At 46.8% G+C, this 21,486-nt stretch overlaps 1 protein-coding gene and 1 long non-coding RNA gene across 2 annotated transcripts in view; one reads left to right on the top strand and one right to left on the bottom strand.

Moving 5' to 3' along the window:
• Nucleotides 1–14,679, top strand: part of Tpst1 (tyrosylprotein sulfotransferase 1) — a 93,382-nt gene extending 78,703 nt beyond the window's left edge. The window contains exons 4-6 of the mRNA XM_076840110.2: nt 9,659–9,709; nt 11,807–11,854; nt 14,248–14,679. Coding sequence (XP_076696225.1) covers nt 9,659–9,709; nt 11,807–11,824 — 69 coding nt within the window. The 3' untranslated portion in view covers nt 11,825–11,854; nt 14,248–14,679. The remainder of the gene's footprint in view (nt 1–9,658; nt 9,710–11,806; nt 11,855–14,247) is intronic.
• On the bottom strand, nt 12,559–19,644 carry LOC143384943 (uncharacterized). The gene is made up of 3 exons (XR_013154579.1): nt 19,517–19,644; nt 14,733–14,900; nt 12,559–13,506 (listed from the first exon to the last, which is right to left on the bottom strand). It is a non-coding gene; the product is annotated as an uncharacterized LOC143384943 (long non-coding RNA).
• Nucleotides 19,645–21,486: the final 1,842 nt, after the last annotated feature.

Here is a 21,486-nt window from a genome sequence, read left to right on the forward strand (position 1 = left end):
CAGGGATCAGCACTGCAGTAGTGCCGTCAGCCCGCTTCGAGTCCTCGCTGCCTGTGGATGTCAGCTGGAGGCTGTGCAGGCTCTGCTGCTGGCTTCCTACCTGGGGTGGCCGCATCCTAGAGGGAGCACCACCTTGCCATGCCCTAGTTGTGTGGACACAGCCACCGGACACACAGAGCCACGAATGCCAAAGACGGGATCTCAGTGTGCAAAACTTCCTCTTGGGTTTTCAGCTCTAGACTGAAGTCATCTTCAGCTGAAGACCATCCTTCAGTGCAGTTAATTACCCCTGATTTCAGCCCACAGGCCCCAAACAGGAACACTGCTCACTTTGTTGTTTGAGTCATTTCTTTGGCAGTGATCTGTTGCCAGCCAAATCCTGTTATGTGGAAGTTACTGTCATTGGCAAAAGTAAAAGCTAAAGATCAGTGTCAAATATGTGGAGCTCATATTTTTATGCATTTATTTTAATTCTTATGTGTGTTGCTCTGTAAGATAATTGACGGAATTGTGGTAACCTCTGTAACTCATTATATAGAAGACTGGGAGCCCTTCTAGAGAGCTGGACAGACACACAGAGCTGGAAGGTGGCAGCTAAGGTGAAGTAGCACCCTGACTTTCATTCTGGAGGCATACCTCTGTGCATGGTGTTCTGTCTGTAGAAAGAGGAAAGAGTAGAAAGAGGAAAGCAGTTCCTGGGATATTCAGGCTTAGAGAAATTCCTTCAGACTCACAGAATAGGAGCGCTTGGGGCAGAGAAAGGGGCATAAAAACCCTAGTTCACTTCACCAGCTCCCCTCTCTTACATATAATTAACAGTGAAGCTAAACATCATGAGAATTATATGCCTTACTTAATGGTCCTTTCTCTCACATGACATGGAATTTCTTTCCTAGGAGCAATGTGTTCTTCCACTTAGCAGTGCTGTGTATGGTGGTCTCCGGCCTCTGCAGACCCTTGAACCCCATCCACAGATCACTTGCCTGGACCTCAGAGACCGGACATACTGTTTGAGTACACTAACAACACAGTTCCGGAAGACTGAGTATTACTGTAGCACTCCTCCTTGTTCATCTTGACCTATAGAAATAGAAAGCTATTGTAGGAGTGTTAAATGACTTAGCAGAGTGGAAGATAGCCAGACTTAAATACCTAGAAGAAAAGGGGGTGGGGGATACAAGCAAGCAAAGAGGTAAGAAGTAATCCAGTTCATAATCCAGTTCATCCTCAACCCCACAGATTCTCAGGAATTAGAAGCACCAGGCATTGCAAATTGGTGGGGAGAGAGAGGAGGTCTGATACTAAAAGTAGGAAGAGTCAAAAGTTTGCACGGGAATAGAATCTCACCCAAGCACCCCAACACACCATACAGAGGAGGGGACCGACAGAACACCATGCACAGAGGTACGCCTCCAGAATGAAAGCCAGGGTGCTACTTCACCTTAGCTGCCACCCTCCAGCTCTGTGTGTCTGCCCAGCTCCAGAATGCTGGCATCAAGCTTCCTACCTGCAGCCACCTCCTGCAGATGGGAAATAAGGCACCTTCTCTGGGGGCTTGATGACCCCAAAGAAATGAACTGCCACAGGGTACTCAGAATCCTGAGCAAAACACCAGCTCAGGAAGCACCCCATGGACTCGACCCTCCCTTGAATGTAGGCTCCAGTGAGCTTGAGCGCCTCATAGCCTAGATCTCCAGACTTAGCAGAGCACCCCTGGGGAGAGAGAGGCCCTCAGAGGAAGCACAGAGTGCATGAGCAAAAGAAAACTTCAACTGAACAAGCTGTTACTTTCAAAAATAAAAACAGAGATCCAGGGCTGGGGGTATAGCTCAGTTAGTAGAGTGCTTGCCCCACATGCATAAGGCCCTGGGTTCCATCCCCGGCACCACCAAAAAATTGAAATTTAAATAAATAAATAAATAGAAACACAGAACCAAAAAAGCTGGGAAACTGAAAATATGAGTGCTAAATTAAAATTAGTAAAAGAATTGGAAAAATAAAGTTGAGGAAATGTCTTAGAAGATACCACAAAAATAGCTTATGGTAGAGCAGTTGCCTAGATAGTGGAATAAAAAAGATGAAGAGATGACTTAGAAAGAATTTTTAGAAATTAATTTTTAGAAACTTAAATTTTTAGAAACTTAATTCAGAATTTTTAGAAACTTAATTCAGATGGTCCATTGTTTGACTGACTAGAGTTTCAGAAAAATGGTGGGCAAGAAATTATCAAAGTAATGAAAGAAGTCCATGGGGCTGGGATAGTGGCCCAGCGAGCACTTGCTTAGTATGTATGAGACCCTGATTGTCTGATCCCCAGGACCACACACACACAAAAAAAAAAAAAAGAGAGAGAGAAAGAAAAGAAGAAAGGACAGACATCTTCAGTACTACTGAGAGAAGAAAATAAGCCCAGATTCAAGGCACATGAAATTGTAGAATACTAGGATAAAGAGAAAGAAAGTTTTACAAACTGAAAATCAGGTCTTATATCACTCAGAATTGAGGCCACAGGTCAAACTGCTGCCCCAAAATTCAAGGGAAAGGTGTATATTGAGAATCACAAATTACTTGTAAGAGACCCTCATCTTCTTTGAGTAAAGATCTGGGAAAATGTCTCCTAGTGCTTCTGACAGGGAGAGGGGGAAAGTGGACATTTTGATATAAGCTCAGAGCACTCCTCAACAGTGGACTGCCCTGGGGGTGGGTCCTTCCATAGGCTGGGCTTAGGCTTTACCAGAGCCTAGTGGACCTGGGGGACATAGACACCCAACTCCAGCCCCCTCGAGCCTTCCTGTCTCACCCGAGGAGGTGGTAGGGAGCCCAGGCAGCCCTGGTGAAGGTCACAGCCCAGCCAGAGAGTCATTAAGAGACCTGTGCTACATTCCCACGTTATAGAACACTCCTCCACCCCACATATTATACAGCACACCCATCAGGCTCTCATAATAACAGTAAGTCGCTGACAGACCTGCAATTTCTACACCCTAGTTTAAGGAGGAGTCTCTAGGGAAACTCTGAAACAACAGAGCTACAAAGCAGGCACACTAAAGAAAATTTTAGCATCTGATACCTTCAGTAGAGTAAATACATCCTAGTTCCAAAATTAATGATAGACATCAACCTACAGATCCTATAGTTTAGAGGATGCCAAACAGGATAACCAAAAAATTTTTCACCTCAGCATATCATATGAGAAACTGCAGACAATCAAAGACAACTGTGCCCACCTATAATCCCAGTGACTCAAAAACCTGAGGTGGGAGGATCACAAGTCAGAGGCCAGCCTCAGAAACTTAGTGAGGTGCTAAGCAACTTAGCAAGACTGTGACTCAAAATAAATAGGGCTGGGGTTGTGTGGTAAAGCACCTCTGGGTTCAAGCCCTAGTACAAAAAAAGAAAAAGAAAGAAAGAAAAGAAAGACAATCTTGAAAGAACCTAGAAGTTTAAAAAAAAAAAAAAAGGAGGAGGAGGAGAATTTCATAGAATACATGCAAGCAAAAAGAAGAAGTGGGGGTGCTGGGGTTGTGGCTCAGTGGTAGAGCGTTTGCCTAGCATGCATGAGGCACTGGGTTTGATCCTCAGCACCACATAAAAATAAAAGATATTGTGTCCACCTAAAAAATAAAAAAAGGGAGAGAGAGGGGCTAGGGATGTGGCTCAAGTGGTAGCGCGCTTGCCTAGCATGTGTGAGGCACTGGGTTCAATTCTCAGCACCACGTAAAAATAAAATAAAGACATTGTGTCTTCCTAAAACTAAAAATAAATATTTTTTTAAAAAGAGAGAGAGCAGTGGGGTCAAATAGCTAAAGTCCTAAAGCAGAAAATCCATCAACCCAAAATTCAGTATCCAGCAAAGTTATCTTTCATAACTGAAGAAGGGCTTGCTCAGGCGAATAATGGAGGGATGTCATCACCAATAGACCTCCTTGAGAGACATGTCACAAGAAGTTCCTTAGAAAAGCTGGGAATGGAACCACCATTTGACTCAGCTATTGCCCTTCTCGGACTATTCCCTGAAGACCTTAAAAGAGCGTACTACAGGGATACTGCCACATCGATGTTCATAGCAGCACAATTCACAATAGCTAGACTGTGGAACCAACCCCGATGCCCCTCAATAGATGAATGGATAAAAAAAATATGGCATTTATACACAATGGAGTACTATGCAGCACTAAGAAATGACAAAATCATTGAATTTGCAGGGAAATGGATGGCATTAGAGCAGATTATGCTAAGTGAAGCTAGCCAATCCCTAAAAAACAAATGCCAAATGTCTTCTTTGATATAATGAGAGCAACTAAGAACAGAGCAGGGAGGAAGAACAGGAGGAAAAGATTAACATTAAACAGAGTCATGAGGTTGGAGGGAAAGGGAGAGAAAAGGGAAATTCCATGGAAATGGAAGGAGACCCTCATTGTTATACAAAATTACATATAAGAGGTTGTGAGGGGAATGGGAAAAAAATAAGGAGAGAAATGAATTACAGTAGATGGGGTAGAGAGAGAAGATGGGAGGGGAGGGGAAGGGGGATAGTAGAGGATAGGAAAGATAGCAGAATACAACAGTTACTATTATGGCATTATGTAAAAATGTGGATGTGTAACCGATGTGATTCTGCAATCTTTGTAATGTTTTGAATAACCAATAAAAAAATTAAATAAATAAATAAAGAAGTTCCTTAGAGAGGAGGAAGGTAATGTACCTAAACAGAGGAAGAGCTCTAGTGAAGGAATGAGAGTAAACTTCTTAGCTATCTGACAGACAACAGCTTATTCAGAACTGTAGTAGCTGCCATGTATTTGGTGATTGTAGCTCATGAATCAGTGAGTGAGTGACAGCAGTATTGTGAACGCAGGGAGTGCTGGGCAGTGAGAGGATCTCACCACCCGCAGGCAGTGCAGCGTCGTTTGGAAATGGGCAAAGATGAGTTGTAAATATGTATTGCAAATTCAAGGGCAGAGACTCAGAATTTTTTGAAGAGCAGCATACTTAATATGCTTAACGAGGAGAGAAAATGAAATCATGAAACGCTCCAGTAAAACTGAAGAAGACAGTAAAAGAGAAGAAGAAAGAAAAAGTCACCAATGGAAAATAATTATAAATATGATAAGATAGTCATCCATTATCAGCAATCATTGAAAAAGTGAATGGCCTAAGCTTACCAGTGGATAGACTGTCAGGGTGGATTAAAACTCAAAACCCATTTATATGTTGTTTACAAGAAACTCATTTTAAATATAAATTTTAAACTATGGGATCATACTAATAGAAGAAAATTAAAGAATCTTTGTTAATTTCAGAAAAAGCAAACAAGATGGAGAGAATGAAAGGACAAACTGCAGACTGAGAAGCAATTTTGCAAGTACACCAGTGATAAAGGCCTGTCATCTAGAATACACACAGAGCTCTTGAGGCTCAGAGATAGTTAGGGCTGGGGCTCCGTGGGAGAGCACTCACCTAGCACATGTGAGGCACTGGGTTCAATCCTTAGCACTACATAAAGATAAACAAAGGCATTGTGTCCATCTACCAATACAATAATAATAATAATAATAATAGCACCTCAAGAGATAATAAGACAGCCCCATTAAACAACAACCAGAAAATCTGAGGAGTTCTGCCAGAGATGCCCAGATGGAAGCTAAGCACACAACAGTCTGCTGGGCACACGCGGATAGGGAACTGCAGACTAACAGTCCTGAGGCACCACCACCAGTTAGCATGGTCCAGATCCAGAGCACTCACTGCAGTGCCAGGTACCATTGGATGTGGCAGAAGATGGACTCACCATTGGTTGCTCCTGGAATGAAAGTAGTACAGCCTCTTGGAAGTGAATATGGTAGTTTCTTGCAAAACTAAATACTCTTATCATGGATCCAGCAGTCACACTCCTTGGTGTTGACCCCAAGGAGCTGAAAGCACATGTTCACATGAAACCTAGGCACAGAAGCTTATGACAGCTTCATCCATAATTACCAAAGCTTGGAAGCAGGGAATCGATGATCAAACAGTGGGGGTTGGGGCTGGGGCTCAGTGGTAAAGCACTTGCCTTGCATGTGTGAGGCATTTATAAAGATATTGTATGTTCATCTACAACTAAATAAATATAAATAAAATTTTTTCAAACAGTGGTACATCCAGATACTTGGAATAGTATTCAGGAAGGAAGAAAGCTGTCAAGTCACAAAAAGACAAGAACTTCAGATGCATAGTGCTAAGGGAAAGAAGGCAATCTGAAAAGCTACATACTATCTAAATCCAATTCTTTGATACTCCGGAAAGGGCAAAGCTAGGGAAATAATAAAAAGATCAGTGGTTAAGTGCTCTCAGGGTTCAGTCCCCAGTACCAAACAAAAAACAAATGATGAGATAGATGTATGGCAACATAAACAGCAAGCCCTGTTGTAAACTGTTGTAAACTTTAGTTGATAACATTATTTCCACACTGCTCCATTAATTGTAACAAATATACGCAGTAGCATAAGATGTTAAAAATAGGGAAAGTAGGGAAAGGGCAGGAAGTATATGAGGACTCTGTGCTTTGTACTCAATTTTTCTGTAAATAGAAAATTGCTCTAAATAATAAAACTAAGTCTTAGAGATACTTCTATGCTGTAGAGCTGGAGGTGGGAGTCTAGGGGGCGCTGCTGTGCTACAGTGCTGAAGGTGGGAATCTAGGGGGTGCTGCTCTTCTGCAGAGCTGGAGGTCAAAGTCTTAGGGGCACTGCTGTGCTGCAGTGCTGGAGGTCGGAGCCTTAGGGGTGCTACTGTGCTACAGTGCTGGAGGTGGGAGTCTAGGGGGCACTGCTGTACTGCAGTGCTGGAGGTGGGAATCTAGGGGGTGCTGCTCTTCTGCAGAGCTGGAGGTCAAAGTCTTAGGGGCGCTGCTGTGCTGCAGTGCTGGAGGTGGGAGTCTAGGGGGCACTGCTGTGCTACAGAGCTGGAGGTTGGACCCAGGAGCCTATTAATGTAATATAGCCACAGGAGGCAGCTGTCAGCTCCAATCAGACACCACCACAAGCTGGGTGTACAGGGAGGAATTGTGGCAGTGGCATGCCCCACAGGTGAGGGTGCAGCTACACAAGGGGCTCTCCAGTGACCGTGCTGCTGCTGCCCACTGTGGACCCCTGCGGGGGGTCTGCATCCCTGGCCTCCTGCCTTCAGCAGAGCACTCTGAAGGCTGGTGGGAGCAGAATGTCCAAGGCATGTTCTTTTCCCCAGGGAAATCCATAGCTGGCTTTGCTCTGCAAGCAGAGTGGCCGCTGCCTTCCTGAACTAGGGAGGAGCTTTTGGTCAGAGGAAAGGGCTTTCTCCAGTGTCAGCCTTTGTTCCCTACATGATGCTGAAAGGAGAAAACCTCAGGCATCTTCCCCTTTAAAAAAATTCACACATTTTTTATTTATAATTCTGCGTAATGCTGGGGTCACTGGCATGCATTGGCACACATACATGTACATGTGGCCATGTGACTTGGCCAGTTTCCCTCCCCAGTGCTCCTATCCTGTTCCCCTTTCCTACTGGTCTCCCTTCTGTTTTCACAAGATTCCCTGTTCTTTGTTTTTCCTTTTTCCTCTCTAGCTTCCACCTAGGAGAGAAAACTCTGTGCCACCCTTGACTTTCTGAGTTCAACTTATTTCACTTAACATAATGCTCCAGCCATTGCCACTTTTTAAAAAATTTTTATATATATACTTTTTTAGTTGTCAATGAATCTTTTATTTATTTATATGCAGTGCTGAGGATCAAACCCAGGATCTCACACATGCCCAGTAAGTGCTCTACACTGAGCCACAACTCCAGCCCATTCTCGCTTAATTTTTTTTTTAAGAGAGAGTGAGAGAGGAGAGAGAGAGAGAGAGAGAATTTTTTTTGATATTTATTTATTTTTTTTTAGTTCTCGGCGGACACAACATCTTTGTTTGTACGTGGTGCTGAGAATCGAACCCGGGCCGCACGCATGCCAGGCAAGCGCGCTGCCGCTTGAGCCACATCCCCAGCCCTTGCTTAATTTTTTTAAAAAAATTTTTCCTTAGTTGTTGATAGATCTTTATTTTATTTATTTATATGTGGTGCTGAGAATCAAACTCAGTGCCTCACACATGCCAGGCAAGTGCACTACCGCTGAGCCACAGTTCCAGCCCTCCTGCTTACTTTTTTCTTTTTTTAATATCTATTTTTTAGTTGTAGATGGACACAATACCTTTATTTCACTTACTTATTTTTATGTGGTGCTGAGGATTGAACCCGGGGCCTCGCACCCAGGGCCTCACATGTGCTAGATGAGTGCTCTACCACTGAGCCACAACCTCAGCCCCCTCCTGCTTACTTTTTAATTGAGCTTTTAGTTGATAGCTTCCGCGGCCCCTTTTGGATTTGTTTGTATTTGTGACTTAACATTTTTTTTCATCCCTCCGTAGAAGCCTTACTTCTGAAACCCACGCGTGCAGCCAACCTGAAAATCTCGTGGGGAGAGGTGGGGAGGGAGGCCTTCAAGGGTAGGGGCTTTCTACATCCTGAGGTACACGGCCTGTGAGACTGCGTGGATTACAGTCACTGGAGGGGAGGTGAAGGTACACTTTCCTGCATGTATGTTGCACTTCAGTAACTAAATTCAGAAGGCAACCAAGTTGCCTGAACCCTTGGTGGCCCAGCAGCAGTCCTGTCTGTGCTGTTGCCTGTGGCTGTAGGCACCACTGTGGCAGCAGCACCCCTTGCACATCGCCGGCTCTGCACAAGGGGCCTCCTGGCTCCCGGTTCTGCTTCGCACCTAACTGCGGTGGTCATGGCTATTCAGTGAGTTTAGCTTGCGTGGGTGACTAATGTGACCTGGGCATGGCTGAGTACTAAGTCTTGGCGTCTGTTACCATAAGCCCTCCTGCTTTGTCCTTCCTTTAAGGTGTTCTTGAACACTTGGGACCTGTACACTTCCAGTGACTTTCACTGCCTGCTTGAAGTCTCAAAGAAAAAACATGTCTCTCTCCCCTCAAAGAAAAAACATGCTAGAATCTACCTGGAAATAACTGAAGGCGTGAATGTCACTACTGTTGGAACCTTCCTGTCCCTGAAAGTGTGTGCCCTGCCACTTGAGTAACTTTTTAGTTTCTCTCAGTGTTTTATAGTTTGCTATATAAAGGTCTTACACATCTATTATTATGTTCAACCCTAGGGCAGGGTTGAGGCTATTGTGAATGGTAGTGTTTTTTAAAATTACTTTTTAACTATTTGTTGCTCTAGAAACGTTTTTATATATTGAAAATACTTATTGATTAGAATAATAAGTTTTTATGAAATTAAAGTATATATCACTTTTAAGAATCATTCAGTGTTCATATCATGGTGGGAATAATGTATAAACTGAGGAACATAAAGTTGGATTATCTTCAGAGTTTCAAGGAAAAGCTTATTCTTAAGCAGGTGGGTCCTGTGAGCCTTGCTGGGGCCTGCTGCCTCTCAGCTGGTGTTTCTGGAAGCTTGGACACTGAGCCTGCCCAGCCAGCCCACCAGGGGCACTGATGCAGCCCTGGAGCAGCTCGGCCATGGTCCTACCCTGTGCTGCTCTGAACCCTCCAAGAGGGAAGATAGTCAGTGCTGCAGATGTCCTGAGGGGATGGGCCAGGGTGGCTTCCTTCAACTCTCACATGCTCTGTTTTCTCAGGTCTACAAAGGAGAATTCCAGCTACCTGACTTTCTGAAGGAAAAACCCCAGGTACTGTACACTGTATCTGCTTCCTCCTGCTGTATAAGAGATGGGCTCTTGCATCAAACTAATCTTTCTAAAGACATCCTGAAATTAGTCAAAATTAGGAAAACAAAAGAGAAAAATAGGAAAGAGATCATGATATGTGCTGGTGGTGGGAGGATTGGCATCAGTGCCTGGCAGTTTTAACAATCTTGATTTCAGGGAGCTCAGTAGCTTCCAAAACTAGATAAATTCCTATTGATAGCTGAAACCAAGGCCACATAGTGTTTCCCACCTAGGAGAGTGCTGTGGTGAGTCTGCCCCACTCCAGATCAGCAGAGTGCAGGCCACCCTCTCTGTTCTCACTACACTCCCCCCATGGCCCTCCGGTTTCCTCACTTAGCACCTACAGGACCCAGCCGTTAGCCCTCAGGAAGAGTGGCCAGAGTTTGAAGCTTGTTAACTTTTCCTTTCAAACAAGAATTGTTCCTGATAACTTCACACCCACTTGCTTTCCACCATGGCTTCCTGATACCCAGGGAACAAGGAGCATGATGGCTGACGGGCCAGGAGTAGCTCCTCTGGGCATCCCCAGTCACCACAGGCAGGGGTTGGAAGGAACAAGGGCCACTGCTGGAGGGCAGCGGCTACCTGCCATCTCCCGATGCTGCTGTCAGTGCTCAGCTTCTTGGTCGGAGTGAGACTCAGCCCTGAACTCAGTTCCAGGCTCTTCTAGATGCCACCACACGCAGACTTGTGAAGTATGCGTGAAGCAAGCCTGGAGCAGACGGCTGCCCACTGAGAAAGGCCCATCTCACACCAGAGAGGTCACAGGACAGCCGCCAATCCCTGATACCTGTTGCTTGAGAATTTCAGAGTTCTTTTGAGGCTTTATATTTTTTAAAATATTTTTAGTTGTGCATGGACACAATAACTGTATTTTGTTTATTTATGTGGTGCCAAGGGTCAAATCCATTGTCTCACAAGTGCTAGGCAAGTGCTGTGATACTGACCCAGAATCCCAGATCCTAATCCCATATATTTAATGAAATTCATCAATCCAGTCATTTCATTTACTCAGCAGATGTTTGCTGGGTATCTATAATACATGAGAAATTGGAATTCATCCTTAGGAGTTTGAGGAAAAAGAAAGATCTTCCCAAGAGACTCACGATTTATCTGAAAAAACTTTGATCAACTTACAGATAGAGGTGTGCAAGGCTGTGGGCCTGACGTCCCAGAAATCTGAGTGGGTCATAAGTGGACTCTCACACAGAGGGCTGCAGTCATCCAAGCCAGAGAACGGTCCAAGAGGCAGTCTTGAAGGGACGTCAGGTCCAAGGCTGGTTTGGATGAATGTGGAGGACGCAGAAAAGGGAATTGAGACTGAAACTAAGGGGACAGCCCTGGCCCATGGCACATGAAAGTCATTTGCAGTGGATTGTAGACCTAACTGGGAAAGGCAGAATAATGAGGTTGTTAGAAGACCATGCAGGAGAATATCTTCATGACCTTAAGAGGAAAAGACTTCTTAAACAAGTCCTAAAAGCACTGATCATGGGTCTGGGGCTGTGGCTCAGCGGTGGAGCACTCACCTTGCCCGTGTGAGGCCCTGGGTGCCATCCTCAGCACCACATAAAATAAATCAGATAAAGGTATTGTGTCCACCTACAACTGAAAAGTGTTTTTTTTTTTTTTTAAAGCACTGATTATTTAAAGATGGACAATTTGAACTATTAGAATTGAGAATATGTACTTATTGAAAATCATGAAGAATAATAAGCCTTAAGTAGGAAAAATGTTTGAAACAAAGGACTCACTTGTAGAATATAGATAATTACTACAAATCAATATAAAAAGGTTTTTAAAAATTGGGCAAAAGACTTGCAGCCATGTCGGAGCCCTGTGGTTAATGTGGTTCAGCTCACACATAAACTTCACTTGGGAGACTTCAAGGGTTCAGTCTCCCTCTCTGGAACCCGGGAAGCCAGTCAGAGGCTTCATTGTACAGCAGCTGTAGACTGTGTTTATTGGGAAGTCAGGGCTCAGCGCTTGCAGACCCTGCCCGATGTCTCAGTGGAACAGACACACTGGACTTTAAAGCATCTTTTCTTCCCTCAACAGACAGAGCCTATGGAGTAGCAGGGCCTGGAACCTCCTTCACACCTCGAGGTGAGAGTTGGGCTTCACTCCTGGGTTCTGGGGTGTCCCCCTGGGCTCTCACAGAAGGCCACATCACCAGGTGGAGAGCACAGCTTTGGAGTCAGATGCCTGGGTTGGAATCCTTCCTCGGTCACTTGCTGTATGGCATTGAGCAAATTACTTAACCTCACTGTGTCCTAGTTTCTTCATCTGTAAAACAAAGGGCTGAAGATACAGCTCAGTGGTAAAAGTGCTTGCCCAGCATGCATGAGGCCCTGGGTTCAATCCCAGCACCACCAAAAAAACAAAGAGTGCCACCTGTAAGATGAAGAGGTCACTGGTAGCACTTAACACCCTTACGTCTTCAGGGACACACAAATAGAGTTAGGTGTTACCTTGGTGATGAAGCGGTCTGACATCATGACTATGGAGAGGAACTGTAGACAGACAAGCCCACTCACCTTTTGCTGATGAGGAAACTGATCTCAGAGGGAGCAAGATATTAGGTCATCTCATGGAGCAAGAGGGAGCCCGGAGCTAAAGAGCATCTTCTCTTGACTTGTCACCAGGCTCTCCCCACTGCCCCTGCTGCTTGCTCTTTCTGCTGGACTTGGACGAGTATGTGTGTATGAGATTTTTTTCTTCTGTTTTGTTTTTCAAGATTGCCCTTACACTTTTATTTATTTATTTATTTATTTATTTATTTATTTATTTATTTATTTATTTGAGACAGGATCTCACTGCTAAGTGCTGAGGCTGGCAATCCTCCTCCCCATCCTCCCCTGTAGCTGGGATTGCAGGCGTGGGCCACTGTGCCTGGCCCTTGCTCTACTTAGTGTATCATGCTGTCTGAGATGGCTTGTAAGGGCTGAGTGTGAGTGGCCAGCACGCCTTCCCAGTCCCCTGGGGACTGGGTGCATGTGCATCCTCAGGTCAATTGTGGTGAAGCTGGTTCTGAACCCAGGTCTCCTGGCAGAGCTGCTCCCAAGTGCTCACACCCCAGGTCATTTGGAGCCCAGACAGTGTCTCTAAACACATGATCGTGATTTTTTTCTTTAGTTTGCTTGCTGATTTTCTGTTTGGTTAGTTGGGTTTTGGTGCTGCATATTGAACCCAGAGCACTTAACCACTGAGCCACATCCCCAGCCCTTTTTCTATATTTGATAAGAGCAGGGTCTTGCTGATTTGCTAAGTGCCTTAGCTAAGTTGCTGAGGCTGGCTTTGAATTTACAATCCTCCTCCCTCAGCCTCCTGAGTTGCTGGGATTACAGACATGCACCACTGCACCTGGCTTGATTTTTGCTTTTATTTTTACTTTATGTAATAACCATGTACTGAGTGCATTCTTCAAACCAGGCATAAGCCCCACAAGTGCACTCTGTTTTTATTTATCTATTAATTATGTTCACATAATATATAGTTACATATATATAATTTCATTCAGTTCTCAAAGCATTCTGGCAAGTAAATTCTATTATTCCTGTTTTCTTAACTTATTTTTTAATTTTAATTTGTTATATATGACAGCAGAATGCATTACAATTCATAGTACACACATAGAGCACAATTGTTCATGTCTCTGGTGGTATACAAAGTAGAGTCACACCGTCCGTGTCTTCATACATGTACTTCAGGTAATGATGTCCTTCTCATTCCACTGTCTTTCCTACCCCATGTTATTCCTGTTGTTGTAGATGAGAAAACTGAAGTTAAGTAAGAGAGATTGAGTGGGAGATCTTTGTGGTTCGCTGTGTTTATGGAGCGCTGCTGTGTCACTGAGTTAATAGGTTTTAGAATCACAGTTGCCTTTTTTCCAAGGTGCAGATGCTACGTGTCCCTACCATGTCCTCTGCACACCCTTTGCATGCCCTCTTGCATACAGACTTGCATGTCCAACCGCTGTCCTACATCCTGGATGATTTTGTTCACCCAGGTGGCCTCAGCATCTGCAGGTGGTACCCCAGCCCTGCCGACACACAGGGGCCTCCTTGACCCACTGGCTGGTCCATGAGATAAGGCGTTGCCTGTTGACCCGGCCCTGGGGCGCCCAGGGCAGCGTTCCACCTTGGCCTGCTGACTGAGCCTGTGGGTGCCCAGCCCTCAGGGAAGCTGGGGGCTGCCGCGCATCCTGGGACATGCCCGTCCCTGGTTTCTTGGGTCCCTCTACATCTCAGTGCGGCCCATGCTCTCTGGCACTTTCTCTGCAGGGTCTCGGTGTGCACCTGTTCAGATGGCCAGGGCATCAAGGTGACTGCTGCACCCTGGATGTGGTACCCTCAGTGACTTCACTGAGCCGTGCCCAGGGTAGGGCTGCCTCTGCGCTTTGCACAGAAGTCACTTGCAGGTGCGCGGAGCAGTCCTTCAGTGCCTGCAGGGATGGAGGCGGAGGCAGGGAGTCCTAATGCTCTGTCTGTCTGCCCCAGGGAGCTGCGGAGCCCAGCGGAGCCCAGCGGAGCCCAGGCAGCCGGCCGTCTCCTGTGCACTCCAGCCCCTCCTGCCAAGGGCGGGTGTCCGCTCCTGTGGATAAGGAGCCAGGGGACAGTGCCCTCAGTTAGCCCTACTCTTGTCCTCATCTTTTCTTAACAGATTCCAAGCTTTGTTTTCAAGGGGAGGGTTTAAAAATGGTATTCTGTAAGCAAAATGGGCAGTTTCATTTTGGGATAGGTTGTCTGTACTTGGTCCAATGTTTCGTAGAACACTTGTGCCTGTTTAAATGTATTGATGTGGATAATATTAAATATCTTAATTATTTAAGTAATTCATTGTATTGTTTCTGAGAAGTTGGGAAATTACCGTATACATTTACAACTTAATGACTTTTGTATTTTATTTTTCAAAATAAAAGCTTTGAATGTGGAGCATTTCTGCAGTTGCGTATTTTCATTGGTGATTTCAGAGAAGCACAGACCTGGTTCTTTTAAGCTGGACCCTGCAGACCTTCCCCTCAGGCGTCCTCACCTCCCGATGAAGTCCTGCATGATTCATAGAGACGTGCTGCAGCCCGTGGTCCAAATCCTGTTCTGCTCCTCGCTGGCCGCTGTGTTCAGAGTGGAGGAGTCGGTGTTCCCAGCCTGTTCTGGAGGCCATTGTCATGGAACAGAGAGACTGTGTCAGAGTACCCACGTGGCCAGGTGTCTTCTCATCCTGCCCGACCCCTGTCCACCTCCTGTCGATCCACATCAGGAATTGCAGTCTTTTCCCCTGCCACTCAGGCCGAAACCCCGGGTCCTACCTGACTCCCACCGTCTTTCCCACCCAACTTCAGAGGACCCCTAGAACCTACCCCCTTCCCTCCACCTCCTCACCCACCTCAGCCTGGCTCTCCCAGTGGGCCCCAGCACCCCTCCTGCTCACCCCTTGCCCTGCCCCTCAGTTTGAAGTGACATGTGTAATGCCAGATTCGTGGGACCCCAGTAGACCTCCAGGAGCCAAATCCGATGCAATCACACAAGAGTCTTTATTGCAAGCTCAAGCCTGGACTCACAATCGTTCCCTACGCAACTGTCCCAGGGAGTGAGTCCCGGTCCTTTGTTCAGTGAGATTTTATAGGTTTTGGGGGGATACTCTATGGTCACAACATCACACAGCAAATCATTCCACACTGCTGGAAAGTCAGACAACAACTCTTAACATTGATTAGCATATTCACTGGCGGGAACAAGTTGGGTAGGAGTGATTGATTAGTACAAGAGGGGGATTCCTTTGAACTGATTGATTTAGGCCACGAGGCGTGTACGTGCTAAACTACATGATTTCCCAACATGTTATCACCACCATAAACTACTGGGGGGTCATCTGGCATCCCAGGTATTTTCCCTGACTCATGCTGATTGGAGGTTGCTATGGGTCCTCACCTAGCCTGAGTTATTTGCAGACAAACAACTCAGCAGGATGGGTATGTGCTTAGGAGTGCCCTGTGGGTTTTTCCAAGGACAAGGGTCACACCCCCTTTCTTAGGCCTTGAGGTAGAAGCTGCTGTTATTTATTTATTTTCAAAAATGGAGTCACATCAGTTTGTCACACAGCTGCCAGGTCCTCAATCGGGCGCTGGTTTATGTTAGTCCCTTGCTCCCAAGCCCTCTTTGATTCTCTGATGCCTGACACTCGGTGCCTCAAGACGTCGTGACTCTCCCACCACCAAGGCAGAGTCTCGCGCCCCCTCTGCCTTTCCCTCTGCTCCTTCAGCCCCTCCTGGGCGCCTGCCCAGCTTCACCAGGGCTCAGTGCCCTGAGTCTCACTTCCTCAGATGTCCTAGTCATCTCTGCGAATTCCAAACACTGTAAAGATACAGACACAGACACTTCTCAGCTCTGTCCACCCCTGGGGAAGAGGCCACGTCCCTGGAGAGCCTGCCACAGGCTCATTCCTGAGGGACATCTGGAGTGTGTGTGCCCCACACTGCCCACCCTGGAGAACCCACTGTCAGTGGACAGGAGAGTGCTAGAGGAGACCACAGAGAAGCAGGGACATGACTCCACAGCCCTGCCACTCCCTGCTGTCCTCCAGAGTGGACGCCATGCTCCCGTGCCCACTGAGTCGCCTGAATGCACACAGCCTCATTTCTTCTGGTCTGAACACACTTGTGGGAGCCCTGGGAGGAAAGCACTGCTGTTACCAGGGGTACACGAGATCAGCTTCAGCCTTGTCCAAGGGCAACGTGACATCCGGGAGGTCACAGCTCTTGGTGGGGCCCAGTGGAGCCCTGCACAAGGAGGGTAAAGGGCAAATGTGGGCCTATAATTTCAGAGAGCCTATGGGGCAGGGCGGCCACCACACACAGTGGCAGGGGACCTGGGAGGATGGAGGCTGCAGTCCTCAGTGACTGTGGAGGCATGAAGAACAGCAGCCTCAAGAGTCAGAACTTAGGGAGGACCTCAGCACCATCCCCTCAGCAGCCACCCTAGAACCAGCTACCGAGTGCCCCTCAGGCCTAGGCCCCTGCACCTGCCCACAGCACCATTAGCGTGTTTTGATTCTTCCAAGGACTCTTCTTGGGTAAGTACTCTCACTACATAGCAGAAGTGGTCATTGGCTCAGGAAGTAAAGTGCTTTGCTGGTAAGTGATGGGGTCCGGATACAGTCCCAGGCAGCCTGGCTCCAGAGTCTGGGCCTTAACCATTACTGTCCCCCTCGGTGATCATCTTACAAAGAATAGAAACCGTCATTAGTGCTGAATGACAACTTGCTAAGTACCCACCTTGGACTTAGTAATTTGGTGGGCATAATTGTGTGTGCCAAGAAGTGTAGGCAGGTCACTGCCCTCAGGACTTCATGATCTCAGTGAGAGTTGAGAAAGATGCATGTAGAACCCCTGTTTGCAGCACCATCTAATAAAACGCATGGTATTGCCTACCAGAAAGGCTGGTGGGTGACAGATGGGACACGCTAGATGCCTGCTGGGGTAGAGCGCCTGCTAGCACTGTCAGGGCCCTGGGCTGCTCCCCAGCTCCACAGAGAAAAAAGAAATGGCAACACCCTGTTCAGCTTTGCCTCGAAATTTTCATTCCTGAGGAGCTGTGAATCCTAGGCAGTCTAGACTCCTGCTGTGGTACCACCTGTATCCTCAGGTTGAGTCTGCTTTCCTGCTGCATTGTCACTGGCCCCCTGCCACCCCCACAGAGACTTTGTCACCCTGCATGAAGCAGAGTGCTCCTTCAGTTATTCTGAATTGGGGTCAGGCCATTTCATTCCTTTGTTAAGTCTTCACAGTTTACTACTTTGAATGTTGGGGGTGTGTGTGTTTGATCTTGATAGAAAAATTAATAACTTTTATTATCCCTTTGGAGTTTGTGGATAATTACTGAAGATTCAAAATGGGATAATTTTCACAGTACAAGTACTATAGAAAAACAGCCTCCTGGCCTTGCTCTGAGCAGGAAAGCCCACCACGCCCTCTGCTGGCCCAACTTGGGACGACTGCAGAACCTGAGAAGGTTGAAAGGTGAGAGGGAGGAAGGGTCTTGAGTACACACCATGCTGTGCAGTGCCTGAAAAGAGAAAGTCTGGAACAACCAAACCATGGAGGTGAGTGGTCGGATGCATTATGATACCCACATGATGGACTATCACTCAGCTACTAAATGTGAAGACATAAAAAGAAACACTAATTCTACCCATAAAAATAAATAATAAATGATGATGTACAAAATTACTTAGCAGAGAAATGTTCATTCTAAATTAAGTGATAATTTGAAGTCACAAAGTTGTTCAATACAAACTACAAAGTACTTTCGTTCTATGTTGGGTTTTTTGTTGTTTTTTTTTTTTTTAGGCAGGGATTTGCTTAGTGGCCCAGGCTAGCCTCAGATTCTCTGTCCTCCTGCCTCAGCCTCCCCAGTCACTGGGACTACAGACATGTGACATCATGTTCAGCTCTGAACTCATTTTTACTTCAAAAGAACAGACAGAAAAGCCAGGCATGGTGGTACACGTCTGTAATCCTGGCAGTTTGAGAGGCTGAGGCAGGATGATCGTGAGTTCAAAGCCAGCCTCAGCAAAAGCGAGGTGCTATGCAACTTAGTGAGACCTTATCTCTAAATAAAATACAAAAAAGGGATGGGGATGTGGCTCAGTGGTCAAGTGTCCCTGAGTTCAATCCCCAGTACAAAAAAAAAAAAAAAGAAAACAGAAAAATAAGTAGGATGCTAAACTGACATCCCACTGACAATGCACATCCCAAAACACTGGTGATGGCCCCTCTCCATGGGTACAGTGGGCATCTTTGTTTTCTTTTGATTACCTCTTTTTTTAAATGTGTTATGATTGACAAATACTTTTGGAAAAAAAAGTAAAAAGAAATGAGGGAGTTTTTTAGATAATCCCGAGATTGAACCATCTACTCTTACAGATATAAAAGTGGTTTTGAGTAATACTGTCACTTACCAAGGCTACACATCTAGCTAGACCAACATTAACTTTCAACTTATTGATTTTCTAAGGACTCTCATTATTTAGTCTACCTTTTTGATGAAAAATTAGTAACATTCATAATCTCAGAATTTGGTTCTTCACTGAGCATAGTGGCTCACGCCTGGAACCCCTGTGGCTGGGAAGCTGAGGATCCCAGTGGTGGAGCACCCTGGGTTCCATCCCCAGGACCAAAAAAAAAAAAAAAAAAGCCTTGGCCTTGGTTGTTCTTATGGAACTCAGTCAGGGAGGAAGCAGAGCATCCACTCTCAGGGCACACGGGGACCTCAGCTGGAAAGACCACCCTGAGGTCAAGACTTGATCTCCTGCTGGGGCCAGAGCCCAGCCTGCCACACCTGCTCAGTTCCACCCCCATCTGTGGTTTGTGTCCTGCTGTCAGGAAGGGTCCAGGGGGTTCAGGGGTTGCGGCTGAGGGGTGGGGGTGGGGTGGGGGGTGTCAGGGGTCAGGACAGAAGCCACACAGCCTGGGAGCTTGAAGTGCGGCCACCCAGCCCTCTGCTCTCAGGGGTCATTTCAATCTCTCCAGGAGCCGTCAGCTGCATGCCAGACAAATGTCAGGGCTCCTGGAAGCCCCCAGGTAGCCCCCATTTTTGTGTTGCCTCTGAAAGAAGCAGCCCCCCAGCCTCAAGTCCAGGATGGTGTCTAAGCAGATGGTGATGCCTACCAGGAGAAGGGCCCTGGGGTCGCGTCAAGGCCCCAGAGATGAGGACTAGGGGACTGCGTCTGAGCCCCACTCTCTCCTCTCTCCATTCGGTGGGATCTTACCGCAGTCACAGACACTTCAGCCACCTGAGCTGGCACAGAGGAAATGCTGCAGGGCAGGCATGGACAAGGGAGCACTGGGAAGAGCTCCAGGACGCTGGCCATCCAGGAGGGCTCCACCAGGTGTCAGCAGGGACCTGAAAGCAGCAGGCAGCCTCAGGACAGTTGGGGACCCTAACCCACAGCCACGCGGTCCCTGTCCATGGGCTTCTGGAGAGTGGTTTCCACATCATAGTTTATGCTACTTTTGTTTTATTTTAATTAAATAATGAAGGAAAATATAATACAACAATCATAAAAGTCCACATATGGGCTGGGCTGGGCTGGGGCTCAGTGGTAGAGCACTTGCCTAGAACGTGTGAGGCCCTGGGTTCCATCCTCAGCACCACACAGAAATAAATAAATAAATAAAGGTATTGTGTCCAACTACTACTAAAAAAAAAAAAAAAAAAAAAAATTTAAAGTCTACATATAGGGAGCACTTAGGGGCCCGTGTCGTCTAGCACAAGGAAGATATCTGAGGTTCAGGCGCAATGGTGCATACCTGTAATCCTAGTGACTCAGGAGACTGAGGCAGAAGGATTGCAAGTTTGAGGCCAGCCTCAGCAACTTAGAGACCCTGTCTCAAAAATTCCAAAAAAAAAGAAAAAAAGAAAAGAAATTTAAAGGCCAGGATGTGGCTCAGTGGTAGAGCACCCGTGGGTTCCATCCCCAGGACTCTCCCAAATAAATGAAGAAGATAATGAAGATATCATGTAACCAGTGTGCACCCCATATCAAAGGGCTCTCCTTGAATATTCTGCTCTGGATTAGACCCCAGGACCTATCACAACTGGGAGGAGTCCTTTTCCACCAGTCAGCCTGTGGCATCAACACCAAGGCCTGTGTCTCTATGCTGACAGTGCCATAAAATAGAGGAGAAAAATCTGTGCAGGGAGGCAATTATTTAAATTTGATCTGGCACAAAAACTTGTCTATTCATGGAGTTTCTGCCATGTGTTGGGCATCATGCTGGACTCTGGAGATAGTCCAGAGGTCATGAAAGAGCAGAATGAATCCCTCCATCCTGCCTGCTGACATCCAGGAAGCTAGAGAGACAAACAGTGGGAACGATGCTAGAGCCACAGCAAAAAAGAAAAGTTTTAGCCCTTGGACGACCAGGATTGCCAGTGGAAGGAGCAAGAAGCCCCATCTCAACTCCATAGAATATATTTTGATATTTGCCCTCCAAATCTCACAGGCACCCATCTGCTTTGGAAGGTCAGTCAAACAAGGAACAGGACCCAAGGCATTCTGGCATTGTGTGTGCCACTCAGAGTGGGTCAGAGACAAGAGAGCAGCACCTCTGAGCTGCCAGCTCTTGATGCCACGCAGACAGCGGAAGAATGAGCTGCAGAGCACCTGGGATAGGTGGGTGCAGCAGCCGGGAGTTGAGCTCAGCCATGCTCCACACCTCTCTCCAAGACCTGGAGCACACAGAAAGGCCGACACACTGGGCCCACCGTCCCAGTCTCCCCTAGACCTGTAGCTCACAGGAAGACCTACCCTCCAAAGCCACCTTCCCAATCTCTACTAGACCTGGAGCTCAGAGGAAGACCAACCCACTGGCCTCACCTCTTCAGTCTTTCCTAGACCTGGAGCTCACAGGAAGGCTGACCCTCCAGTGCCACCTCCCCAGTTTCTTTTAGACCTAGAGCTCACAGGAAGGCCGACCCTCCCTCCCCAGCTTCCCAGTCTCTCCTAGACCTGGAGCACCCAGGAAGTCCAACCCTCTGAAACCACCTCCCCAGTCTCACCTAGACCTGGAGCTCACAGGAAGGCTGACTCTCTGGCCCCACCTCCCCAGTCTCTACTAGACCTGGAGCGCACAGAAAGGCTGACCCTCCAGCCCTATCTCCTCAATCTCTCCTAGACCCGGAGATCACTGGAAGGCCGAACCTCCAGCCCCACCTCCCCAGTCTTTTCTAGACCTA

Source organism: Callospermophilus lateralis, chromosome 19 (genome assembly GCF_048772815.1).
Source record: "Callospermophilus lateralis isolate mCalLat2 chromosome 19, mCalLat2.hap1, whole genome shotgun sequence".
In the NCBI taxonomy this organism is placed as follows: Eukaryota; Metazoa; Chordata; class Mammalia; order Rodentia; family Sciuridae; genus Callospermophilus; species Callospermophilus lateralis.